Raw genomic sequence first — 25,279 nt, 5'->3', positions numbered from 1 at the left:
CTCTGTAGTCACGACCGTCTTCCCATAGGAATGAGATGAGAAGCTGGGGAGAGTTTAGCTGAATATAGCTAATAATGAAAAAGAAAAGGTAGCGATAGATAGAGCCCCTGGACATACCATAAAACCATGGCAGCATCCTGGCAGTCAGTGGTTAAAGCCCCTGTGTGTCCGTGTTCCTACAGAAGTACCTCTTTGCAGCGCTACAATAAGTGGACAACAATAAAGGCAGAGTTGTGTTGGACACGTCCAAGCGGAGATGTGGGACCCATAGTATCGACAATTCAGCGCGGAGATTCCGGTGATTAAGACACCACATAAATCGTTTACGGCAACAATGGACGGAGTTGTGGGCCGACGGGCAGATCCATCATGCTGCGGCGGGCTAACAATGGCTATAATGAAATAAATAGCTGTAATTCACTCCGCTATACGGACGCGAGTTTGCTCGGAAAAAAGCAGTTGGAAGAGGAAGATTTCCCCCCAGGATCTCCCCCAAGTCGTCTCGTGTGGGGTGAGAGCACTTGGCTGAGAATTCAGTGGGACATTACCCGCTCGCTATGAGCCTCAGTGGGGTGACAAGTCATCGAACAGCCTTGCTTCCGAACACCATTGCCTGCAATAAGTTCCCCCACTTTCCGCCGTAATACCTGGCAGCCTATTCCCCCCCGGACGCCAAACTACATTTAGATGAGATTTAACACTCTGCGGGAAGCCTCGGCAGGCTTGTTGATCAATAAAAACCGGCCTCCTCCGAGGCTGAGCTTGACATCTTTAAACCGGGGAGGTGTCAGGGAATGGGAGAGAAATTTCTGCCCTTTCTGCTGTCAGCGGACGGGAGTGAAGCAATTAATGCCAATGCAACGATACAGCACGGAGAAATAAAACACCCGGCTGCCAGGCCAGGGCTGAATATTATTCCATTATGTTAGCATTTACAGTCTACAAGGAGAAATTGGGGAGGGGGGGGCACAATTGGCTCCCGCTGTCAGAATAACAGCATAAATTGGACAAACAGAAATCTCCACCATATACTTACAGGGTGTTTTTTTCCTCCTTTTTTAACATTATTTGTGTGTGTAGCTTGTTAGGAGTTTGGGGGAAAAGTTGGAGATTCCAAGTAAGCAAATTCGTGGGCAGCCATATTGTTATAAGTCAGAGATATGGGCCACCATAAATATCCTACTGGTTTGTTTCTACTGTTTCTCTGTTCTTGGCTTCTATGAAGGCGTTGAGGTGGCCAAGTCTTGTTGGTTGGACAAATACTGTAAGAATGTGTGGCCCTTTGCTTTGGCTGACAACCCGAATGATCAAAACTGCAGGAAGAGAAGAGGTGTTGTGGTTACAGGTGCAACTAACAGTAGCAGGTATGGTACCTGGGCATGTGGAATTTTAAAACTTGCTCAATGGATGCCACCCAGGGTACATCAATATTGGCCAGGATCAGGGCCACTCCTGCAATGAAGCAAAGTAAGAAGAACCTCAACCCTGGGCAGCAGCCCAGTAGCCCCTGGGCAGGATTGTCTACTCATGTAGATCTACCCACCTCTCCCTCTAGTGATCCACTTAGAAGAAACTGCTAGGGGAAATGTGATCTGTTGAAGAATGCAGGGTCTGGTGTCAAGAGGAAGCATGGCCAGTCACAGGAAAGCATGGCCAGTCACGGGGAAGCATGGTCAGTCACGGGGAAGCATGGCCAGTCACGGGGAAGCATGGCCAGTCACGGGGAAGCATGGCCAGTCAGGGGGAAGCATGGCCAGTCACGGGAAAGCTTGGCCAGTCACGAGAAAGCTTGGCCAGTCATGAGAAAGCTTGGCCAGTCACGGGGAAGCATGGCCAGTAATGAGAAAGCAGGGCCAGTCACGAGAAAGCAGGGCCAGTCACGAGAAAGCACAGCCAGTCACGAGAAAGCAGGGCCAGTCACGAGAAAGCACGGCCAGTCACGAGAAAGCACGGCCAGTCACGAGAAAGCACGGCCAGTCACGAGAAAGCACGGCCAGTCACGAGACAGCACGGCCAGTCACGAGAAAGCACGGCCAGTCCCGAGAAAGCACGGCCAGTCACGAGAAAGCACGGCCAGTCACGAGAAAGCACGGCCAGTCCCGAGAAAGCACGGCCAGTCACGAGAAAGCACGGCCAGTCACGAGAAAGCACGGCCAGTCACGAGAAAGCACGGCCAGTCACGAAAAAGCACGGCCAGTCACGAGAAGGCACGGCCAGTCACGAGAAGGCATGGCCAGTCACGGGGAAGCTCGGCCAGTCACGGGGAAGCTCGGACAGTCACGAGAAAGCACGGCCAGTCACGAGAAGGCATGGCCAGTCACGGGGAAGCTCGGCCAGTCACGAGAAAGCATGGCCAGTCACGAGAAAGCACGGCCAGTCACGAGAAGGCATGGCCAGTCACGAGGAAGCTCGGCCAGTCACGAGAAAGCACGGCCAGTCACGAGAAGGCATGGCCAGTCACGGGGAAGCTCGGCCAGTCACGAGAAAGCACGGCCAGTCACGAGAAGGCATGGCCAGTCACGGGGAAGCTCGGCCAGTCATGAGAAAGCACGGCCAGTCACGTGGCCAGCGACAGATTTGTACATTGGTAGTAGTAAGCAGAATGGCCCCATACTCATTGCTTGAATGGGATTTGGGACAGGAAAAGGAACCCCACCTGCAAGTTCAAACTTGAAGCAGAGCCCTTTCACTTTGATGATGTAATAGCATTGACCCCTCCTCCTTGGTGGCAGATCCCACCCCTATATGAGTCATCAGAGGGGCAATGGGCTGGGTGAAGTGTAAAGATATTTAAAGAGTTCCAGGACCTGGATATAGGGTCATAAAAACTCCTTGGTGATTTATATATATATAGGGTGCATTATTCATACTTACACATATAAGCAGGCTGATTGGCAGAGCCCTGATTGCTGGTTATTAGAGTAATAAAGTGAAACATGTGGGCCCAGCAGAGCAGCCAGGGTGCTCAGTAGCTACAAATAATTCAAGTGCAGAGTTTTGCATTGCAAAAAAAACCCTTAATTCTGCCGTGTAAGTTCAAAGGGAGGAGCTGCATTATTGATTATAGCATACAAGTTTCGGCAGCCGAGCGCAACTAATCCCTCTCCTCATTAATTCCTTCCTGTCTGGACTTTTTAGTTCTGGATCACGACGTGCTGATTACAAGAGATTACGACGTTTGGGCTCGGAGAGAGAGGGGGGGAAAAAAAATAGAATATTAACTCTTTGAGGACTTAATGGGAAATTAACTTTAGAAACAGGGGGATGTTAAAGGAAGGACATGTCTTGGCCACACCCTATTATGTCTCTGGCCACACCCCCGAATCACACCCCCTACTCTCTTCACCACTGTTACTGAGGATTTTTGGGTGCATTTAAATGTTTATCAAGTGCAGACGTATACATTAATTTGGGTGCAAGGGTGACTAGGCTGTAAACGTGAATTAATGGGTGGGGGGGGGGCAAAAGAAGGTGACGCCCGTTAGAGCTGATAGGCCTGGGTTAACTATACATACCCGTTAAGGTGCCCCCGACTTGTTGTGCTAATGGCCATACCCATATATATATGCCAAGGCATACACTCCACCCACTTTTGATGAAAGCCACACCCCATTCTAGCTTCAAAAAAAGGTACTGTCCCACACAAATAATAATCTGTGGAACCTATGACTTACACGGGCCATATACGGGCCAATTCTGCAGCTTATCAGCCCGTGTAGGGGCAGAAACAACGGCCATACCCGACGATATCTGCCCTGAAATTGGGTCGGGTGGCCATACACCTTCAGATCCACTCGCTTGGTAATGTCGCCAAGTGAGCGGATCTTCTCCCGATATCCCCCACCTAAGGGTGGGCGATATCAGGAGAATCCAGGCTAATTTGATCGTTTGGCTCTGGGGCCAAATGATTGCATTATAATGACGGGTATAGGCACAGTCGGTCCAGGGACCACATCATCGAGCCGATGCGGTCCCCGGTCAAACTAAATTTTTTAACCTGCCCGATCGATATCTGCCCAATTTAAGGCCAGATATCGGTTGGGCAGGCCCGTCGGTAGTGCCCATACACGGGCCAATTAGCTGCTGAATCGGTCTAAGGGACTGATATCGGCAGCTAGAATCGGCCGTGTATGGCCACCTTTAGTCGGATCGGGGACCGAATCGGCTTGTTGATACGGTGAACCGACTGTGCCATTGCCGCTGTTAGAATTCAATCGTTTGACCCAATGTTGATCATTTACTGATAATTGTTTCTATGTGTGTTTAAGCAGAGGCAATTCTAAATATTGTCTATGGCAGGGTATTTTCTGGGGTTTAGTAGCCATGGAAAAGTAGCTGCTACTAGTAGCCAAGTGTGTCTTCACTCTTGTCCTGTTGTGTTTATTCCCCCCCCCCCGAAAGCTGTCCAGTTTTCTCAGAAAGGCAAATCAGATTCCCAGGTGTGCATGTATGTGCCACTCTGACCAATGGGGGTGCTGGACTGGCTCACTCCCATAATCTGTGCTTCCCATTGGAGCCGATTTTCCTTCCCGTAAAAACTCAGAAACAAACTGTCGTCCCAAGAATAAACCTCTATTCAAGACCTGAGAATTCACATGTACTGTGTATGGCTGATGTACTTGGGTGCCACCCAGCGTGCAGGGATCCACACGGTAGTAGTGGCACCCAAGTATATCAGCCATATTTGTGACTATAACTCCTGACCTACAACTGCCTTTATTTGGCAGGTTCAGTTTGTCTAGCAATGGCAACAAATGACCAGATCGCTTTGGGACCGACCACAGGCCAATAAACTGCCAGCTGAGATTAACATGACATGGTTTGAAGGAACAGCTAAAACATGTAAAACATGATCATATGTTCTTGGTATGTTCCAGTTATGCCACCTACGGGTGGGGGATATCGGGATAATTTAGGCTAATTCGGTTGTTTGGCCCTGGGGCAAAACAATTGAATTATAATGACTGGAATAGACGCAGTTGTTTCTGGGACTGCATCAATGAGCCGATGCGGTCCCTGATCCGACTAAATTTTTAAACCTGCCCGATCGATATCTGCCCGATTTTAGGCCAGATATCGGTCAGGCAGGCCCGTCATTTGTGTCCCTACAGGGGCCGATAGTCTGCCGAACCGGTCTAAGGGACCGATATCGGCAGCTAGAATCCGCCCGTGTATGGGGACCTTAAAGGCCCCCATACACAGGCCGTTAGAAGCTGCTGATATGGGTCCCTTGGACAGATTCGGCAGCTAACCGGCCTGTGTATGGGCAGAAACGAGCGGCCTGGCCGACCGATATCTGGCCTGAAATTGGGCAGATATCGATCGGCCAGGTTAGAAAATCCAGTCGGATCGGGGACCGCATCGGCTCGTTGATGCGGTCCCCGAACCGACTGCCCCATGGCCGCAAATGTAATCAGATCGTTTGGACCCAGGGCCAAACGATTGGATTATTTTTTTTTAAAGCCACTTGCTACCCGATATCGCCCACCCGTAGGTGGGGATATCGGGTGAAGATCTGCTCGCTTGGCGGCATCACCAAGCGAGCAGATCTTATAGTGTATGGGGACCTAGAGAGGCTGTGAGGTGACAGGAGAGCTAATGGCTCATAATGCTGAGCATACGCGCTAAAAGGCTCCGCCAGGCTGTTGACGCTGACAATTAGGTGCTGTCGGCTCGGGCTGCTTTTTATCTCCGCCACCTGCCCCCAGGCAATCAACAAAGCTCTCCTTGTTCTGCCTTTGATCTCCTGTGAGCTCAGCAATTAGCATATGTGCGCATTCATTAGCAACTTTATTCTCCTAATAGACACTCATCTGCACGCTACACATTCCTCTACTTAAAGGGGAAGTAAAGTGCCCTCACCGAAGGGACCTCTAGTGGAGCAGACCCAGACCTGCTGATCCGCAACCGGACCCAGACCCCCGGACCTGTTTTTTTACTCCCGCAGACCTGTATGGGGTTTTTAAGCCACCATAAAGCATTTATTTATAGCTTTATGTATATCCAAAATCATTATATATATCTTACTGGTACAATCTCAGCTGGCCATTTGTCCTCCTGTATTTACACTACGTGTATCTATAATTCACATTCAGCCATTCACTCTATAATAAATGAAAGGAATACATGATTTATGCATCCACAGTACCATGGGTATAGCTATATGATATGTCTGGAGGAGTGAGGTGATATACTTTTGGTTTAATAATACACACAAAATATTCTCTTATACAGATAGCTAGAATCTCAGCCATAAAGCAGGGCAGGACTGCTGCTTACAATGGGGGGATCAGATAGGATCTGTGCCACTGTGACAGAATGCTCTGTTATACAGATAGCTAGAATCTCAGCCATAAAGCAGGGCAGGACTGCTGCTTACAATGGGGGGGATCAGATAGGATCTGTGCCACTGTGACAGAATGCTCTGTTATACAGATAGCTAGAATCTCAGCCATAAAGCAGGGCAGGACTGCTGCTTACAATGGGGGGATCAGATAGGATCTGTGCCACTGTGACAGAATGCTCTGTTATACAGATAGCTAGAATCTCAGCCATAAAGCAGGGCAGGACTGCTGCTTACAATGGGGGGATCAGATAGGATCTGTGCCGCTGTGACAGAATGCTCTGTTATACAGATAGCTAGAATCTCAGCCATAAAGCAGGGCAGGACTGCTGCTTACAATGGGGGGGATCAGATAGGATCTGTGCCACTGTGACAGAATGCTCTGTTATACAGATAGCTAGAATCTCAGCCATAAAGCAGGGCAGGACTGCTGCTTACAATGGGGGGGATCAGATAGGATCTGTGTCACTGTGACAGAATGCTCTGTTATACAGATAGCTAGAATCTCAGCCATAAAGCAGGGCAGGACTGCTGCTTACAATGGGGGGGATCAGATAGGATCTGTGCCACTGTGACAGAATGCTCTGTTATACAGATAGCTAGAATCTCAGCCATAAAGCAGGGCAGGACTGCTGCTTACAATGGGGGGGATCAGATAGGATCTTGTTTATGTTCCCCACCATGTTATATTATTTGTGTATATCATGTGCATAATTTGCCCAGCTAAGTGCATGGGAATCACATGTGTTCAGGTCAGAGGCAAAGCACAAATACGTGCGACAACAACAACAACAACAACTGAAAAAGCCTCAAAGAACAGGCACCATCTGCTTGGGCTGTATCCTATAATGAATTTATTTTGTTTATCTCCCCCAGCGTCAGTAAACCCTGCTTACTCGTTTAATGCAGTCCACTTTTGACAGTCGCTGTTGCATCAGCTTGGCCCACAGCTCATCTGGGACTTCCTAAAGGAAACACAAAAAAAAAAAAAAAATTATATAAAATCAACAGCACGGAATGGCAAAGGAGCGGGGCCGACCCACGGAGTTCAGAAACATCTGCTTATGCATTCCCTTCTATAGGAGCGAATGATAAAATAATAACGCGCACAGACGCACACGCGCGCCCTTTAGGAGACGGGATAAAAAGGACGGGAGAATAAATAAAAAAAAATAAAATAAACGTAAGCGTCCTGTCTTCAGTCGTCAGGTCCCTGTGGGTGGTGTGTCAGAACCTGGCGCTGCTGGAGAGCAAATCTGTGGCTTTGAGCATTTCGCCTTCCAAAGGTGCGTCACGCTGCTCGTAGGCAGCCCGGGTGTCTGCTGCGCACCTTTGATGTGTCATGTCAAAAATCCAGACGTGCCTGTACCAGGGGTGCCAGCCTGCGCAGCGCCACCAAGCCAATTTAACCGGCAGAACAGAGAGAGGAAAAGGAGCACTTGCTTGGGGCCTCATCGCGGCACAACTGGGCCTCTCTGTTTGGGTGGCGCCGCCTTCTCCTGGCACGTTGGTCTGCACTAAACATGGTTTATTCAACTTTATATATTTCATTTTAGTCTCTTAGGGCCACAAAGTTGGCACATTCGACTGTTGTTTTTAATCATATTTTTCAAACATCAAATCGGGCATATAAAAACTTTTTTTAAAGGGTAACTTAACTAAAGGAAATGTTTCTCCTAATAGAGAATGAAAGGTTTTCTGTTTGCCAGGGTCTCTCCCCCCTCCCTCCAATATAGAATGGTGTATTCTTAGCAACTTTTCAACTGGTCTTCATTTGTTATTTTTTATATTTTTAGAATAATTTGCTTTCCTCTTCAGATTATTTCCAGCTTTTAGATTGAGGGGTCACTGACCCCAGCACCAAAAGAAACAATTTCAGCCTGTATTTGGTTGCTAGGGTGCAATTTAACCTAGCAACCAGGAAGTTTTTTAAAAGGAGACAGAGATATGAATAGAGGAGATAGATAAGTAATAAAAAATGAAAATTAACAATAAAATAGTAGCCTCAGGGCTGTGACGGACGAAATGCCACCCCACTGGCGAGAATTTAAATCGCCGGTGGGATGGCATACGTGGTGCACCAAAGTTGTCTCTCAAGGCAACTTCGTTGCTTTCAGCAAATTGGCGCACCACGTATGCCATCCCACCGGCGATTTACATTCTCGCCAGTGGGGTGGCATTTCGTCCGTCACAGCCCTGAGGCTACTATTTTATTGTTAATTTTCATTTTTTATTACTTATCTATCTCCTCTATTCATATCTCTGTCTCCTTTTAAAAAACGTCCTGGTTGCTAGGTTAAATTGCACCCTAGCAACCAAATACAGGCTGAAATTCCAAACCAGGGAGCTGCTGAACAAAAATCAAATTAATTTAAAAACAAATATAAAAAATTAAGGCCAATAGCGAATTGTCATATACTATCACTGTCTACATCAAACCAAAAGTTAATTTAAAGGTAAACAACCCCTTTAATAGTGAGAACACATACACAATAAATAATAAAAACCAACCGAAAAGTAACTTAGAATAGGTCCATCTATACAGGCCAAAATGCCAGGGGGGCTGTAAGGTGCCACAGACAGTCACTATTTATTGGGCTGGGGGGGGCTGTTTGTGCCTCTGGGTACTGGGAATGCCAGGGGGGCTGTAAGGTGCCACAGACAGTCACTATTTATTGGGCTGGGGGGGCTGTTTGTGCCTCTGGGTACTGGGAATGCCAGGGGGGCTGTAAGGTGCCACAGACACTCACTATTTATTGGGCTGGGGGGGGCTGTTTGTGCCTCTGGGTACTGGGAATGCCAGGGGGGCTGTAAGGTGCCACAGACAGTCACTATTTATTGGGCTGGGGGGGGGGCTGTTTGTGCCTCTGGGTACTGGGAATGCCAGGGGGGCTGTAAGGTGCCACAGACAGTCACTATTTATTGGGCTGGGGGGGGCTGTTTGTGCCTCTGGGTACTGGGAATGCCAGGGGGGCTGTAAGGTGCCATAGTCACTATTTATTGGGCTGGGGGGGGCTGTTTGTGCCTCTGGGTACTGGGAATGCCAGGGGGGCTGTAAGGTGCCACAGACAGTCACTATTTATTGGGCTGGGGGGGCTGTTTGTGCCTCTGGGTACTGGGAATGCCAGGGGGGCTGTAAGGTGCCACAGACAGTCACTATTTATTGGGCTGGGGGGGCTGTTTGTGCCTCTGGGTACTGGGAATGCCAGGGCCTATTTTGAATCCCGGTCAGGGCATACATCTATACAATATTAAAAGTCATTATAAAGGTTAACTTCCCCTTTATCCCACCCATGCTAAAACATACCAATGGCATCTAAGGACTTTTTGTAATTAAAGCGGACTTTGTGAGTATAAGCCTTATACATCATTATACAGTAAATAAATCTGGTCTCTGTCCATGGCCGCATGTAATGTCATTCTAATACACACGAATAGAAATGGAGAGCGGGCCAGCACCTGAGACGGCTAAATAAATGGTATTAGAGGCAGAAAGCCATTGTCCCTCATTAAGAGCGAAGGCAAATCCCCGTGGCTGATCATGGCAGGATTAACAGGCTAAAGATATATAGCCGAGGCGGTGAAGCCACACAGAGCCACTAATCTGTTCTGAAGATTTCAAACAACCCCTGCAGCTTAACAAAGAGGTTTGCAGTGAATCCTGCTAATTGCCCTCGCTCCCTTCCAGATGTATCTGCCGGAGCAAAGACGCGGCGCCCGGGATGGGAGCAGGGAAGCAATGAAGGGTGCGCGGTGTGTGCCGCTCACATAGCAAACTGCTCAGCTTTAGATTGAAGGTCGGTGTCACATGAGCGAGGTTTATCTTGCCCTTTGAATAGTCCAAATGATCTGGTTGGTCTAGCCCTATAACCATTGTAATGTGCAGATTAGCTGCAGGTTGGTGTAGCCCCATGAACATTCTGGTGCCACCCCTGCCCACTACAATGTTGTTTGTGCACAAAGATAAACCTCCTCTGTGCCCTTATCCGGCCACACTTACTTACTTACACCTAAGGTCCCCATACACTATAAGATCCACTCGCTTGGCGATGTCGCCAAGCGAGCGGATCTTCACCCGATATCCCCACCTACGGGTGGGCGATATCGGGTAGCAAGTGGCCTTAAAAAAAAATATTCTGATCGTTTGGCCCTGGGGCCAAACGATCGGATTATATTTGCGGCCATGGGGCAGTCGGTTCGGGGACCGCATCAATGAGCCAATGCGGTCCCCGATCCGACTGGATTTTCTAACCTGGCCGATCGAGATCTGGCCAATTTCAGGCCAGATATCGGTCGGCCAGGCCGCTCGTTTCTTCCCATACACGGGCCGATTAGCTGCCGAATCGGTCCAAAGGACCCATATCGGCAGCTTCTATCGGCCCATGTATGGGAGCCTTTAGTGCTTCCCAAACTGTGGTGCTGGGCCCCTAAGGGGCGTGGCATATTGGAAGGGGTGGTGCCTAGTGCAGTGTCAGACTGGGATGGCAGGGGCCCACCAGAAAACCCTAGACCATGGGCCCACTCTCCAAACTGTTTCCTCCACTCCTCATTCAATCTCTATATGCCTGAAATCAGCCAGATATCGATCGGGTGAGTTAAAAAATTTAGTTGGATTGAGGACGGCATCGGCTCGTTGATGCGGTCCCCAAAGCGACTGCGCCCATAACTGTTGATTTAATTCCATCGTTTGGCCCCTGGGCAAAACAATGAAATTAGCCTAAATTCCCCCGATATCGCCCACCCATAGGTCGGGAAGATCTGCTCACTTGGCGACCTCGTTTGGTGGCCTCGTATGGTCATCTATAGAGAAATAGGGAATGGCCATGGATTAGGCCAAATGGTTAGAAGCAGGAGGGCCCACTGACACCTGCAGGTATCCCTGTGGGCCAGTCCAACACTGGCCTAGAGCACCCTAAGGGTGAAGCATTCTACCCATTCTTACCCTAACTGGCATTTAGGGTGAAGACACAGAGCTACTAGTAGCAGCTACTTGTCGTGGCTACTAAAATAGACAATGCTGATGATTTACTGATAATTGTCTCTACGTGAGTTTAGCAGAGGCAATTCTCAGTATTGTCTATGGCAGGGGATGTTCTGGTGTTTAGTAGCCGTGACAAGTAGCTGCTACTAAGCAGCTCTGTGTCTTCACCCTAAATGCCAGTTAGGGTAAGAATGGGTAGAATGCCTATTTACCCTTCTAGATACTCTTTCAACTCCTTGCCATTTTTAAATGGGGGTCACTGACCCCGGCAGCCAAACAACTATTGCTCTGTGAGGCTACAGTTATACTGTTATTGGTACTTTTTGTATCTTTCATTTCTAGTCAGGTTCTTCCCTATTCATATACCAGTCTCCCATGCAAACCACTCCCTGGATGCTAAGGTAACTTGAAATAAGTAAAAAACTACAAATAATAAAAAAATGAAGACCAATTGCAAATTGTCTTAGAATATTACTCTCTGCATTATACTAAAAGTTAACTCAAAGGTGATTTAGGACACAAACTGATTTGCTATGACTGAATAACCAAAGGTTGGACTTCCAAGGGGAACTGAACTGACAGCCACTGTAATAGATGATTGGCTGTTGGTGACCTACACTCAAACATCGACAAAGACACAATGGCAGATGATGTGGCCATATAACAGCCAATCTAATGCAATAGCCCACACTAAGGCAACTACAAGATACAAGGTATAACACCACCCCTGTTTGCCGTAATACTATTGAAGACCTTCCCTCACCAATAATGTTATTGTTTGATGTAAAGAGAGACCAATGTCGGAGTGTCCTACTGCAGCATCAGGGGATCTCGCTGTGGGCCCAGACCCTAGAAGGCCAATGCCTAGCACAATTCCCAGCAATTCCTTATCTCCTTGGTGGGTCTGTAAAGAAACCTATGCCATTACGGGCCATTTCTAGCTGCCGATATGGGTCCCTTAGACCGATTCGGCAGCTTATCCTCCCGTGTATGGGCACTACCGATGGGCCTGCTAGACTGATATCTGGCCTGAAATCGGCCAGATCTCGATTGTGCAGGTTTGATTTTTCAGGGAACATATTGGCTCGTTGATGCAGTCCCCAAACCGACTGGCGACCATGCCCGCCGTTCTAATTTGATTGTTTGGCCCCAGGGTCAAACGACTGAATTAGCCCAATATTGCTCACCCGTAGGTAGGGATATCGGAAGAAGATCCACTCACTTGGCGACCTTGCCAAGCGAGCGGATCTTAGTGTGTATGGGCACCTTTACAGTTGACCCATTGTGTCAGGTTCTCTGGTGGTCCCTAAAGGTGGCCATACACATTAAGATCTGCTCGCGTGGCGATGTCGCCAAGTGAGTGGATCTTCTCCCAATATCCCCAACAACGGGTGGGCGATATCAGGTGAATGTAGGCTAATGGAGCCAATGAGGTCCCAGATCCAAGTAAATCTTTTAACCTGCCCGATTTCAGGCCAGATGTCGGTCGGGCAGGCCTGTCGGTAGTGCCCATACATGGGCCAATAAGCTGCCGAATTGGTCTAAGGGACCCATGTCGGCAGCTACAATCGGCCCGTGTATGGCCGCCTTAAGTGACCCATTATGACTTCCCAAACCTAGAAACCTAATGGTTATGGCACTAATTGCTGTTTCAGGTGCTTTAGGAGCCATGTTTTTAAATAGCCCAAAAACAAAGTGTTACAGGGGCAGTTCACCTTTAAATTAACTTTTAGTATGATGTAAACATTGGTCTTATTAACCTTAGCAACCAGACAGCAGATAAAATGAGAGATTGTTATATGAATAGGAGAGGGACTGACTAGAAACATAAGTAATAAAAAGCAAAAAATAACAATAAAATTGCAGCCTCACAGATCAAAAGGTCTTGACCGCTGGGGTCAGTGACCCCCATTTAAAAGCTGGAAAGAGGCAGAAGAGAAAGGCAAATAATTTAAAAACATCAATGTTCTATTTTTCGTGGTTTCCAACGTATTTAGACTGCCAATATCAGGCTTTTGGCTCAGCAGAGCGTCAGCTTTGAGCTAACTTTTAGTATGATGTAGAGAGTCAATTTACAATTGGTCGTCAAGTTTTATTTGTGTTTTTTTAATTATTTTACATTTTATTCAGCAACTCTCCAGTTTGAAATTTTAGCAGTTATTTGGTTGCTAAGGTAGAGTTGCAATGAGAGACTGGAATAAAAGTAGGAGAAAGTCTGAATGGAAAGATAAGTACAGGTATGGGATCCCTTATCCGGAAACCCATTATCCAGAAAGCTCCGAATTACGGAAAGCCTGTCTAAAAAGACAGTGTCTTGTAATTGATCCCAACTAAGATATAATTACCCCTTATTGGGGGCAGAACAGCCCTATTGGGTTTATTTAATGGTTAAATGATTCCCTTTTCTCTGTAATAATAAAACAGTACCTGTACTTGATCCCAACTAAGATATAATTACCCCTTATTGGGGCAGAACAGCCCTATTGGGTTTATTTCATGGTTAAATGATTCCCTTTTCTCTGTAATAATAAAACAGTACCTGTACTTGATCCCAACTAAGATATAATTACCCCTTATTGGGGGCAGAACAGCCCTATTGGGTTTATTTCATGGTTAAATGATTCCCTTTTCTCTGTAATAATAAAACAGTACCTGTACTTGATCCCAACTAAGATATAATTACCCCTTATTGGGGGCAGAACAGCCCTATTGGGTTTATTTAATGGTTAAATGATTCCCTTTTCTCTGTAATAATAAAACAGTACCTGTACTTGATCCCAACTAAGATATAATTACCCCTTATTGGGGGCAGAACAGCCCTATTGGGTTTATTTCATGGTTAAATGATTCCCTTTTCTCTGTAATAATAAAACAGTACCTGTACTTGATCCCAACTAAGATATAAATAATCCTTATTGGATGGAAAACAATTATATCGGGTTTAATTAATGTTTTATTGATTTTTTAGTAGACTTAAGGTATGGAGACCCAAATTATAGAAAGACCCCTTATCCGAAATACCCTTGGAGCATTCTGGATAATGGGTCCTATACCTGTAATAAAAAGTAACAATAACAGTAAAATTGTTGCCTCACAGTGCAATAGTTTTGTGGTTTCCGGGGTCAGTGACCCCCCTCCCTTTTGAAAGCTGGAAAGAGTCCAAAGAAGAAAGCAAATAATTTAAAAAACTAAACAAAATAAATAATGAAGACCAATTGAAAAGTTGCTTAGAACTGGCCATTCTATAACATACTCAAAGTATGAACCACCCATTTAACTGACTACACAGGAAGTGCATAAGCAGTTAGGGTCTCTGGCTTTCAGAGAGAGTTACTAAGTTGAAAGCCTTGTATTAGCAGTTCAAAACTGTCTAAAATCTCAGCAACCACCAAAAACAAAGACAGGATGCAGACTGCACAACAGCTCTGTATATTCACATGATTTTTTTGGGTTAAGATCCCCTTTAAAGAAGGTAAGCTCGTTAGTGAGATTTACACAAGTGTGATCCGTTCGAGGGCCCCTGCAAACAGAAGTGACAGTCCCCGGGCTGCGGGGAGAGCTGCCTTTGGAAATAATGCATGTGTACCACGAGCAATACCTGGCCTTTATCTCTGTATGACTGTGCTTCCTTCGCCAGCAAAGACACATCACTTGACAAGACGCTCTCAGGAGTGAGGTGAGTGGCATTCAGACGCTTACATAGCAGCTTCGCCTGCGGGGAGAGAAAAAGAAAAGTCCAACTTTTTAGCAAAAGGAAAAAAAGAGGTTTCAAAGGCCCCCGGTTTTTTTTTTCATGCCAAGCGAACCACTGCCTCCTTGCAGCTAGCGCTTTAAATAAATGATCTGTGAACAAATGTATGTTTAAACACAGCCGAGCGCCTCTGTTGTTGCGCGGGGAGGCTTCTGCCTGAGCCCACATTCGGGGGGCTGTGTGACACTACAAGGGGCTGCCGTGTACAAATGTCACAACTGCACGCCAGCCGGAGGGTGGAATAAAGCTTTGGCGTCTTATAATCACATCATCAGTCTGCATCTCGGCTGTTTGCTTCTGCTAATTTGGGCAGGGAGTCGGCACTTTGGGGGTAGGGATGCCACCAACCAACATGCAGGGGAACTCAAGCTTAAAAGGAAAACTATACCCCCAAACAATGTAGGTCTCCATACAAATATATTGCATTAACAGCTCATATGTAAAACCCTGCTTCATCTAAATGAACCATTTTCATATAAATATACTTATTTAGTAGTATGTGCCATTGGGTAATCCTAAATAGGAAACTGCCATTTTAAGTATTAAGGGCCGCCCCTTGGGATCATAGGAGTCACAGTGCACACAAACAAGCCAAGGCTCATTCCCATGCCTAGTACACTCTTACCTTCCAATTTGTGCCTGTATGTTACTCAACCACTTAGATTGTAAGCTCTACGGGGCAGGGACCTCCTTCCTACTGTGTCTCATACCACATGGCACTTACTCCCTGTGTATTTATACTTATTTATTGTATTTATAATAACACTTGTCCTCCCTGTGTGTAATTGTGTATATTGTAAGATTGAACAGCGCTGCGTATCCTTGTGGCGCTTTATAAATAAAGTTATACATACATACATACATACAAGGCACACATACATGCTAGGCCCCATCAGCCAATGAATGTGCAGAGTTCTGCCTTTTGCTCCCGCTCTACTTCCTGTTACAATTAGAGCTGCGTCACTTCCTGTCAGCTGATCTCTGAGGGAGCACACAGCCCATCACTAAATGGCGGCTCAAGGGAAAAGATATAAAAGGGCAATATTTACTGATATATATATTCCAGTTTGGGAGATTTTTTAATAGGCCACTTAACATTTTATAAACTGTCTGTTGGTTACGTATTCATTCTGGGGGTATAGTTTCCCTTTAATTCAATTTAAAGACCAAGTAAAAGCTGAATCACTTGGGGTAACAATTTACACCCCCCCAAAGACTATAATAGCTTCCTCTGACCCTAGGCCCATGCTCCTCTGCTGAAAAATACACCACCCTAGGGTAGTATTCTAGTGAGTACAATGCCACCATCTTGTCCCCTGTCCCAGTGATCCCCAGCTTGGGCTGTGTAAATGCACAGCACAGTAAAATCAGCTTTAACACAGACCATGGCAAAGATCCTGGGGCAAAAGTGGCGCTTATATGTTTATTTATCAAAGAGAAGTGCCAGCCCGAGGTGTAAGGTAAGTGATAAGTGATTAAGTGAGTATAATTACCTAATAAATGATCATGCCTTTACTTGTCCTTTAATAATCAGTCCTGTAACCCTTAACCTTTTTTTTTTTTTTTAAAAACTGGCACCAAGGTTCAAAGTCAACAAAAGTTAAAGAAACTGGGGGTGCCAATTTGGAAGGCACACCCACTGACTTTAAAATTGCACTGGAATAGAGTAGGTTAAGGCAGGGGAGACGGCAGCCATCTTTCTCCGTGCAATCCTTCACACCAGGTCAGGCTTGGACCAAGCACTTTGGAAAAGAGCCTGACTTGGTGCAGAGGGTTTCTGGGAAAAAGGAGGAAGATGTCCGATGCCCCCCTCTGCCATAAATGGGCTGGTGTAAGTGGAGTGCCAGCCTGGGGTATGGGGTAAGCAATGAAACCCACTGGGGGTCATATGGTTGCAAAGGGCAGGGTCAGGATCTAAAGGTGGGTTTTGACCCATAGCTTAAGAATCACAGCCATAAGAGTTTCCTTTACTGCACAAGCAGTTTGGCTCAAAGCCAGTCATTAAGTGGGCATTAGCCACAAATGAACAATTAAAAGTAGATAATAAACAATAAGAAGGATCTGAGAATTCATTTAGTGAGAATAAATACAACATGTAGAGTAGGAGAGAAAACACTGTACATACCATAGTGTGCTTTCCGGATGCAGGAGGGCCCAGAATGAAAACTCTAGGTACTGTGGGATACAAAAATACACAATAATCATATTAAATAGCATATAAATGATCAGAAAACCAGCAAACAGCTTCCCTCCTGTACTGTGCATCAATAACACATTTTGAAAGGGGTTGTTCACCTTTACAATGAGTTTTAGTATGATGTAGAGAATGCTATTCTGATACAATTTGCAATTGGTCTTAATTTTTTCATTATTTGCCATTTTTGAATTATTTAGCTTTTTGTTCAACAGCTCTCCAGTTGCTGGAGGCTGACTTCTACTACATTGGTTTAAGAGACAGAACCAGCAGTGCAGAAAGGAACAGACACTGCTTTTAATAGCAATTACATTTACACATACATTTCAATAAAAAAAAAAAACCTTGAATGAATGGATATTGGGCAGTTGCTTAGAATCACCATAGGGCACATCCGCAAGTGCAGTGAGCAAGGTGCAATTCTGAGCACAGTCTCAATGTTTTTATTCCCAGAATTCAAGTGTTATTGCAGTTAAAAGGGAGCAAAGGGAGCACAACAGTCTGTTTGGCAGGAAGGACTGAGCGGCGCCAAACACGCAAGGAGGTACCTTTATTGAAGGTGGTTTTACAAGCAACTGAGCTTAGGGGCCAATGTACAATATACAGTGGAGGTATGGTATCCGTAACTTGAAAACCCATTATCCAGAAATCTCCAAATAAAGTTAATGCAATCTCCCATAGACTTTATTGTAATCAAATAATTCAAATTTGAACAATGATTCCCTTTTCTCTGTAATAATAAAACAGTACCTGTACTTGATCCCAACTAAGATATAATTACCCCTTATTGGGGCAGAACAGCCCTATTGGGTTTATTTAATGGTTAAATGATTCCCTTTTCTCTGTAATAATAAAACAGTACCTGTACTTGGTCCCAACTAAGATATAATTACCCCTTATTGGGGCAGAACAGCCCTATTGGGTTTATTTAATGGTTAAATGATTCCCTTTTCTCTGTAATAATAAAACAGTACCTGTACTTGATCCCAACTAAGATATAATTACCCCTTATTGGGGGCAGAACAGCCCTATTGGGTTTATTTCATGGTTAAATGATTCCCTTTTCTCTGTAATAATAAAACAGTACCTGTACTTGATCCCAACTAAGATATAATTACCCCTTATTGGGGGCAGAACAGCCCTATTGGGTTTATTTCATGGTTAAATGATTCCCTTTTCTCTGTAATAATAAAACAGTACCTGTAATTGATCCCAACTAAGATATAATTACCCCTTATTGGGGCAGAACAGCCCTATTGGGTTTATTTAATGGTTAAATGATTCCCTTTTCTCTGTAATAATAAAACAGTACCTGTACTTGATCCCAACTAAGATATAATTACCCCTTATTGGGGGCAGAACAGCCCTATTGGGTTTATTTAATGGTTAAATGATTCCCTTTTCTCTGTAATAATAAAACAGTACCTGTACTTGATCCCAACTAAGATATAATTACCCCTTATTGGGGCAGAACAGCCCTATTGGGTTTATTTCATGTTTAAATTATTTTTTAGTAGACAAAGTATGGAGATCCAAATTACAGACTGATGCCTTATTCGGAAAACCCCAGATCCTGAGCATTCTAGATAACAGGCCCCATACCTGTATATATACAATATACAAGTCACAGTACAAGGCTGATAAGTAATTCATTCAGATTCAACGTACACGGCGGCATATAATCCAGTGCAGTCTGCTTCAAAATCAGCATCAGCTTTTATGACAGATGTAACCTCACTTTCTGCTAATGTTTTGATGATTTTTTACGACCCCTAAGCTTAGATTCTCATCAGCAGCCCAGAGCCCACTGAGCATGTGCAGTGCCACCGACGCTCGCAAGATTCAAGATGGGAGCTGCTGGCAGCAACTCTGATGGCCTGGATCTATACTGTTATGGCTGCTGAACCTCTGGGCTGGTAATGTATATTCATTCTATAAAACAGAGCATTTGGGCCAGATTCATCTTTAGGGTTAAGTTCTCCTTTAGAATTTGTGTTCAACCTAATCCCAGCTATTAATTACCCACCGCAATCAGCACTAATACCAATCCGATATAACACCTCATACAGGTAGCAGACTCCATTATATAAACATACGAGCCCTTCTTTTTTTGTTCGCACCTTGAAGCGGCGACTCGGCGCGCCGGAATAATTCATGACCGGATCCATGAGAGAGTGCTCCGTTGCCAAGATTAATCAACTTCTCCGCCGCACTTCAAAGGGAAATCAAGGAACCTCTCCAACCACGTCTGCGTTTGAGGTTTAACGAGGGAAGCCATTTAATATTCACAAGGAAACCCTGAAGGTATTGGTTCTTTCATGCGCAGGTTTTTTTTTTTTTTTTTTGGACAAACGTTTGATAAAGAAGGAAAGGGACTATTATACGGCGAGAGTCATTCTTTAATATCGCCTTGGGCTACTGTAAATGTTCACTTTGTACCAAATCTGACTCCCCCCCCACATTCTTATTGGATGGGAATGGGCTGAGACGTATTTGCAATTACCGCCAGATACTGGATCTCACGTACGGCGTTACGTCTGTGTTACTGTGGATGGAAACGTACACTAACCCTTCATGTACCAGGCAATGTACAAAGTACCGTACTGCCAAGAACGTACCATAGAGGGTGTTTGCATTTTATCGTCGATCTACGCCACGCTGTGTGTTATCTTCCAATAGAAAGCCAGAGCAGGCATGGAAATGTCACTGTAAATGTAGAGGTAACCAGGGTCTGACTGGGAGGTGCAGGGCCCAACAGGGCTACTGCCACACCCCCCTCAGGGGCCTCCCCAAACCCCACCCCCACAGGAGCCCCCGCCCATCGTCCTCCCCTGAGCAAGATTAAGTTTAACGTGTCAGGGGAGGAACCCCGTCACCAGGGGGAGCACTGGCAAAGGTCCGGTCTGGGCCCACCAGGATTTTTCCCAGCCCAGTTCGACCCTGGACGTAACCTCGCCACTTATGTGATTTACCCTTATTTTAACTGTTAGTATGTTATAGAATGTCCTGTTCCTAGAAACTTTGCAATTGGTCTTCATTATTTATTTTTTTTATAGTTTTTGAATGATATGCAAAACTATGTTTGCATTTCATTCTCTGCTACATCTTTCTAGCTTTCAAATGGGGGGTCACTGACCCCAGCAGTCAATAAAATATTACAGTTTTATTGTCATTGCTACGTTTTATTCCTTATCTTTCTTATTTTTCACATTCCAGTCTCTCATTCAAACCACTGCCTGGTTGCTAAAGTAAACAAGACCTTGGCAACCAGATACAGTGGCTTGCAAAAGTATTCGGCCCCCTTGAACTTTTCCACATTTTGTCACATTACAGCCACAAACATGAATCAATTTTATTGGAATTCCACGTGAAAGACCAATACAAAGTGGGGTACACGTGAGAAGTGGAAGGAAAATCATACATGATTCCAAACATTTTTTACAAATAAATAACTGCAAAGCGGGGTGTGCGTAATTATTCAGCCCCCTTTGGTCTGAGTGCAGTCAGTTGCCCATAGACATTGCCTGATGAGTGCTAATGACTAAATAGAGTGCCCCTGTGTGTAATCTAATGTCAGTACAAATACAGCTGCTCTGTGACGGCCTCAGAGGTTGCTAAGAGAATATTGGGAGCAATAACACCATGAAGCCCAAAGAACACACCAGACAGGTCAGGGATAAAGTTATTGAGAAATTTAAAGCAGGCTTAGGCTACAAAAAGATTTCCAAAGCCTTGAACATCCCACGGAGCACTGTTCAAGCGATCATTCAGAAATGGGAGTATGGCACAACTGTAACCCTACCAAGACAAGGCCGTCCACCTAAACTCACAGGCCGAACAAAGAGAGCGCTGATCAGAAATGCAGCCAAGAGGCCCATGGTGACTCTGGTCGAGCTGCAGAGATCTACAGCTCAGGTGGGGGAATCTGTCCATAGGGCAACTATTAGTCGGGCACTGCACAAAGTTGGCCTTTATGGAAGAGTGGCAAGAAGGAAGCCATTGTTAACAGAAAACCATAAGAAGTCCCGTTTGCAGTTTGCCACAAGCCATGTGGGGCACACAGCAAACATGTGGAAGAAGGTGCTCTGGTCAGATGAGACCAAAATGGAACTTTTTGGCCAAAATGCAAAACGCTATGTGTGGCAGAAAACTAACACTGCACATCATTCTGAACACACCATCCCCACTGTCACATATGGGGGGGCAGCATCATGCTCTGGGGGGGCTTCTCTTCAGCAGGGACAGGGAAGCTGGTCAGAGTTGATGGGAAGATGGATGGAGCCAAATACAGGGCAATCTTGGAAGAAAACCTCTTGGAGTCTGCAAAAGACTTGAGACTGGGGCGGAGGTTCACCTTCCAGCAGGACAACGACCATAAACATAAAGCCAGGGCAACAATGGAATGGTTTAAACCCAAACATATCCATGTGTTAGAATGGCCCAGTCACAGTCCAGATCTAAATCCAATGGAGAATCTGTGGCAAGATCTGAAAACTGCTGTTCACAAACGCTGTCCATCTAATCTGACTGAGCTGGAGCTGTTTTGCAAAGAAGAATGGGCAAGGATTTCAGTCTGTAGATGGGCAAAGCGGGTAGAGACATACCCTAAAAGCCTGGCAGCTGGAATTGCAGCAAAAGGGGGTTCTACAAAGTATTGACTCAGGGGGCTGAATAATTACGCACACCCCACTTTGCAGTTATTTATTTGTAAAAAATGTTTGGAATCATGTATGATTTTCCTTCCACTTCTCACGTGTACACCACTTTGTATTGGTCTTTCACGTGGAATTCCAATAAAATTGATTCATGTTTGTGGCTGTAATGTGACAAAATGTGGAAAAGTTCAAGGGGGCCGAATACTTTTGCAAGCCACTGTAGCTGTTAAAACGCCTAACTGAACAATAGCTGCTGAACAATAAGCTAAATAACTGAAACACTACAAAAAAAAATAAAAATTTGAAGACCAATTGCAAATTGTCTCAGAAAATCAATGCCTATGTCATATTAAAAGATAGCTTAGAGATGATCCATTTAAGTAGTATAAGGGTATAAATTACTCTTTGTATATTTATATTGCCTGGGCCTGGCAATCTTCACTTATACTTCACTACAGTTTTCTGACTAGCTAGGGCCCCCTTTAATCATTACGGGCCCTGTCATCCAATCCGATTTGTTGTGTGACATCAGTATGCACAGGGTGCAACCTTATAAAAAGGGGAGCCCGAAGTCACCACAGAAGAAGCCAAAGAAGAAGCCGCAGATTGAGGGCAGTCTTTTGGGGGCACTGTCTTTGGGGGGGCAATTGGGGGCACTGTGTATGGGGGCAATTAGGGGCACTGTCTTTGGAGGGCACTGTGTATGGGGGGCCTTGGCCAGCATAGCGTTAGGGGGGCCTTGGCCAGCATAGCGTTAGGGGGGCCTTGGCCAGCATAGCGTTAGGGGGGCCTTGGCCAGCATAGCGTTAGGGGGGCCCTGGCCAGCATAGCGTTAGGGGGGCTCTGGCCAGCATAGCGTTAGGGGGGCCCTGGCCAGCATAGCGTATGGGGGGCACTGTGTATGGTAGCAATTGGGGGCACTGTATATGGGGACAATTGGGGGTACTGTGAATGGGGGCCCTGGCCAGCATAGCATTAGGGGGGCACTGTATATAGGGGGCCCTGATCCTTTTTACGTGTGTGTCCTTTGTACTCATGGGAGGGGCCCTGTGGGAGGGGTGCCCAGAAAATTTTGTTGTGATTGATTTTGTTGTGTCATGATTTCTGATGGCGGCCCTGTCTGTAAGTAGGCAGTAACCCATAGCAACCAATCTGTGATTAGATTTTTCCAGCCAGCTACAGGTAGAACAATGAATGTAAACTTCTGATCGGTTGCCATGGGTTACTGCCCAGGTGCAAATTTGCCCAGTGTGTATAAATGACCCCCAGTGTTTCACAATCAGGGGCCACTAGTTGTAGTGTTCAGAGTAGGGAGCTAGGAGAAGGCTAAGCAAGGACCAGGGAAGTTTGTAGAGCAGAATAATGACATCACTGATGACATCACTCCTAGCAGTAACATTACTAAGCTTGAGTGGTTTATATCAGCCTTTAAAGGAGAACAAAACCACTTTATAGCACTTTGGCCCCCAGCAGTAAGTCATGTATTATATATATTTTACAGAAAACACATCTTTAAATTCAGACCACTCAGTCTGCTGGCGCCGTATCAATCTCTGCTGCCGAAATCAGTTTTCTGTCAAAGCATCTGAGCGGCTCCTCTGCCTCCCGACAAACAACACAAGCGCCCGGCTTTATATGCCAAATGCTCTCCCCAATAAATATTTCAGAGAATGTGGGGGCTGGAGGGAGAGGCAAGGAGGTGCAATGGTAAAAGGAAACAAAAGCGCTCCATTTCCACAGGTTTTGATGTGAAACAAAGGCCACAAACAGACGTGTGGGTCTGGGTATAGATTGCCAGTTGGAAAGTAATTTGGGGGTGGTTATGTAAAAGGCGGGGGTTAAAGGGGGGCAAGGTTGAATATCTAACGGGGTGACACTGGGCATGGAGTACGGCGGTTTGGGATGAGCCTGGAAGTATTTGGGTTTATTGGGGCAGAATAATAGGGAATTAGTACCAGTAAAGATATTGTACATACATTTCTAATAGCGGCCCCAGCCTCGGCTTGTGTGTTACTGGCTGGGCCAGTACAGGTGGTGCAACCAATCAAAGTGAGCTTTCTTAAAGGAGAAGGAAAGGTAAAAACCTAAGTAAGCTTTATCAGAATAAATACTGCCATAAACACTCACAGAAACGCTGCACTGAGTCCTCTATCTAAAGAAACACAGGATTTCTAGTCTACTTTCTATAAACATGTTCTTAGGTTTCTGACTTCCTCTCTCAGGCAAATCCTTCTTTCCCGGGGCGAAGTCTGCACAGCTCTCTCCTCTCTCCCCCGTCCCATAAGAATTCATAAAACTCACTCCCCTCCCATCAGAATGTGTGATCTGAGCTACCAGCAGCTATAGCTGCAGCAGGAAGCTACTGAGACCAAACTAAAATGGCAGCTGCTATCTTAAACAAACAGAGGGAGCTTCTAGGGCTGTTTATTCAGGTTACGGTAAAGCTTTCTGCAGAATAAATATAGCGTTCTAGGTGGCACTGATATGGCTACAGTAAAATGCCAGATATGCTAGGAGCTATTGCTGAAAGGCTGACATTTTCACATATTTCTATCCTTTTCCAAGTGCCAAAAGGGGACCCCTAAACGTTATACCCCAAATGGCAAAATGAACCAAAAAAAGTCCTGCCTTAGGATAAACTTAGATTTGGGGAGTTTCCCTTTCCTATTCAGACTGTACTGAGGTGGGTGAGGGGGGCACAGAGGGCTCTTTTCAATATTTTTATATTGGGTCGACCTTTTTTTCAGGTCCAATAGCTCTTTCACCGAGTTGGTTTTCCCTGTCATTGAACTATAACCAACAATAGTAGAAGGCGTGGGTATTCCTGGAGTGGGTGTTGCTGGGATATTTAGCATTCTGCGCGCGGTAAACAAGGGACACCTGCCAGGCTTTTATCTGAACTGCCGCTGAGTATGGAATTCGTTAAGTGTAATCCAGCCACTTACTAACCCATGGATACCAGCTGCATGGGAAGTCGGCAGCGAGGGCACCAAGTGAGCCATCATTACCGGGGCTTAAAGCAAGACAGCAAGTCACATGGGGACCGGGAAGCATTAAACATTAATAGCCCCGAATATCTCCCCCCTGAAGTCCTGAACGGCAAAACTGCTCTGAATGTACCCGGATCTCTGCACTGTGACATGATTTATTCTTATGCTTAATGGGGCCTGATGCTATAATATTATTATTATTTAAAAACGCTATTTTTTTTTAAACACTAGTCCCCTTGGGGGTAGATGGGGGTCCTTGAGCAGTGGTGAAGGGGCTCAACCTGAAGGACAATTGGGGTGATCTTTGAAGCAGAATATTTATTTGCACCCCTAGGTATTCTTGGAACTATGGATGATACAGAATA

At 45.6% G+C, this 25,279-nt stretch overlaps 1 protein-coding gene across 1 annotated transcript in view; it reads right to left on the bottom strand.

Moving 5' to 3' along the window:
- ak8 (adenylate kinase 8) overlaps window positions 1-25,279 on the bottom strand; it is a 76,447-nt gene that overhangs the window by 49,130 nt on the left and 2,038 nt on the right. Inside the window, exons 3-5 of the mRNA NM_203773.1 lie at window positions 17,201-17,250; window positions 14,923-15,036; window positions 7,240-7,308 (exon numbers count right to left, since the gene is read on the bottom strand). Of these exons, the coding sequence (NP_989104.1) occupies window positions 7,240-7,308; window positions 14,923-15,036; window positions 17,201-17,250 (233 nt within the window). The remainder of the gene's footprint in view (window positions 1-7,239; window positions 7,309-14,922; window positions 15,037-17,200; window positions 17,251-25,279) is intronic.

This window comes from Xenopus tropicalis, chromosome 8, assembly GCF_000004195.4.
Source record: "Xenopus tropicalis strain Nigerian chromosome 8, UCB_Xtro_10.0, whole genome shotgun sequence".
Taxonomy (NCBI): Eukaryota; Metazoa; Chordata; class Amphibia; order Anura; family Pipidae; genus Xenopus; species Xenopus tropicalis.
Note: the sequence above shows the minus strand (reverse complement) of the source record. Positions and strands in the feature narration are given on the sequence as shown.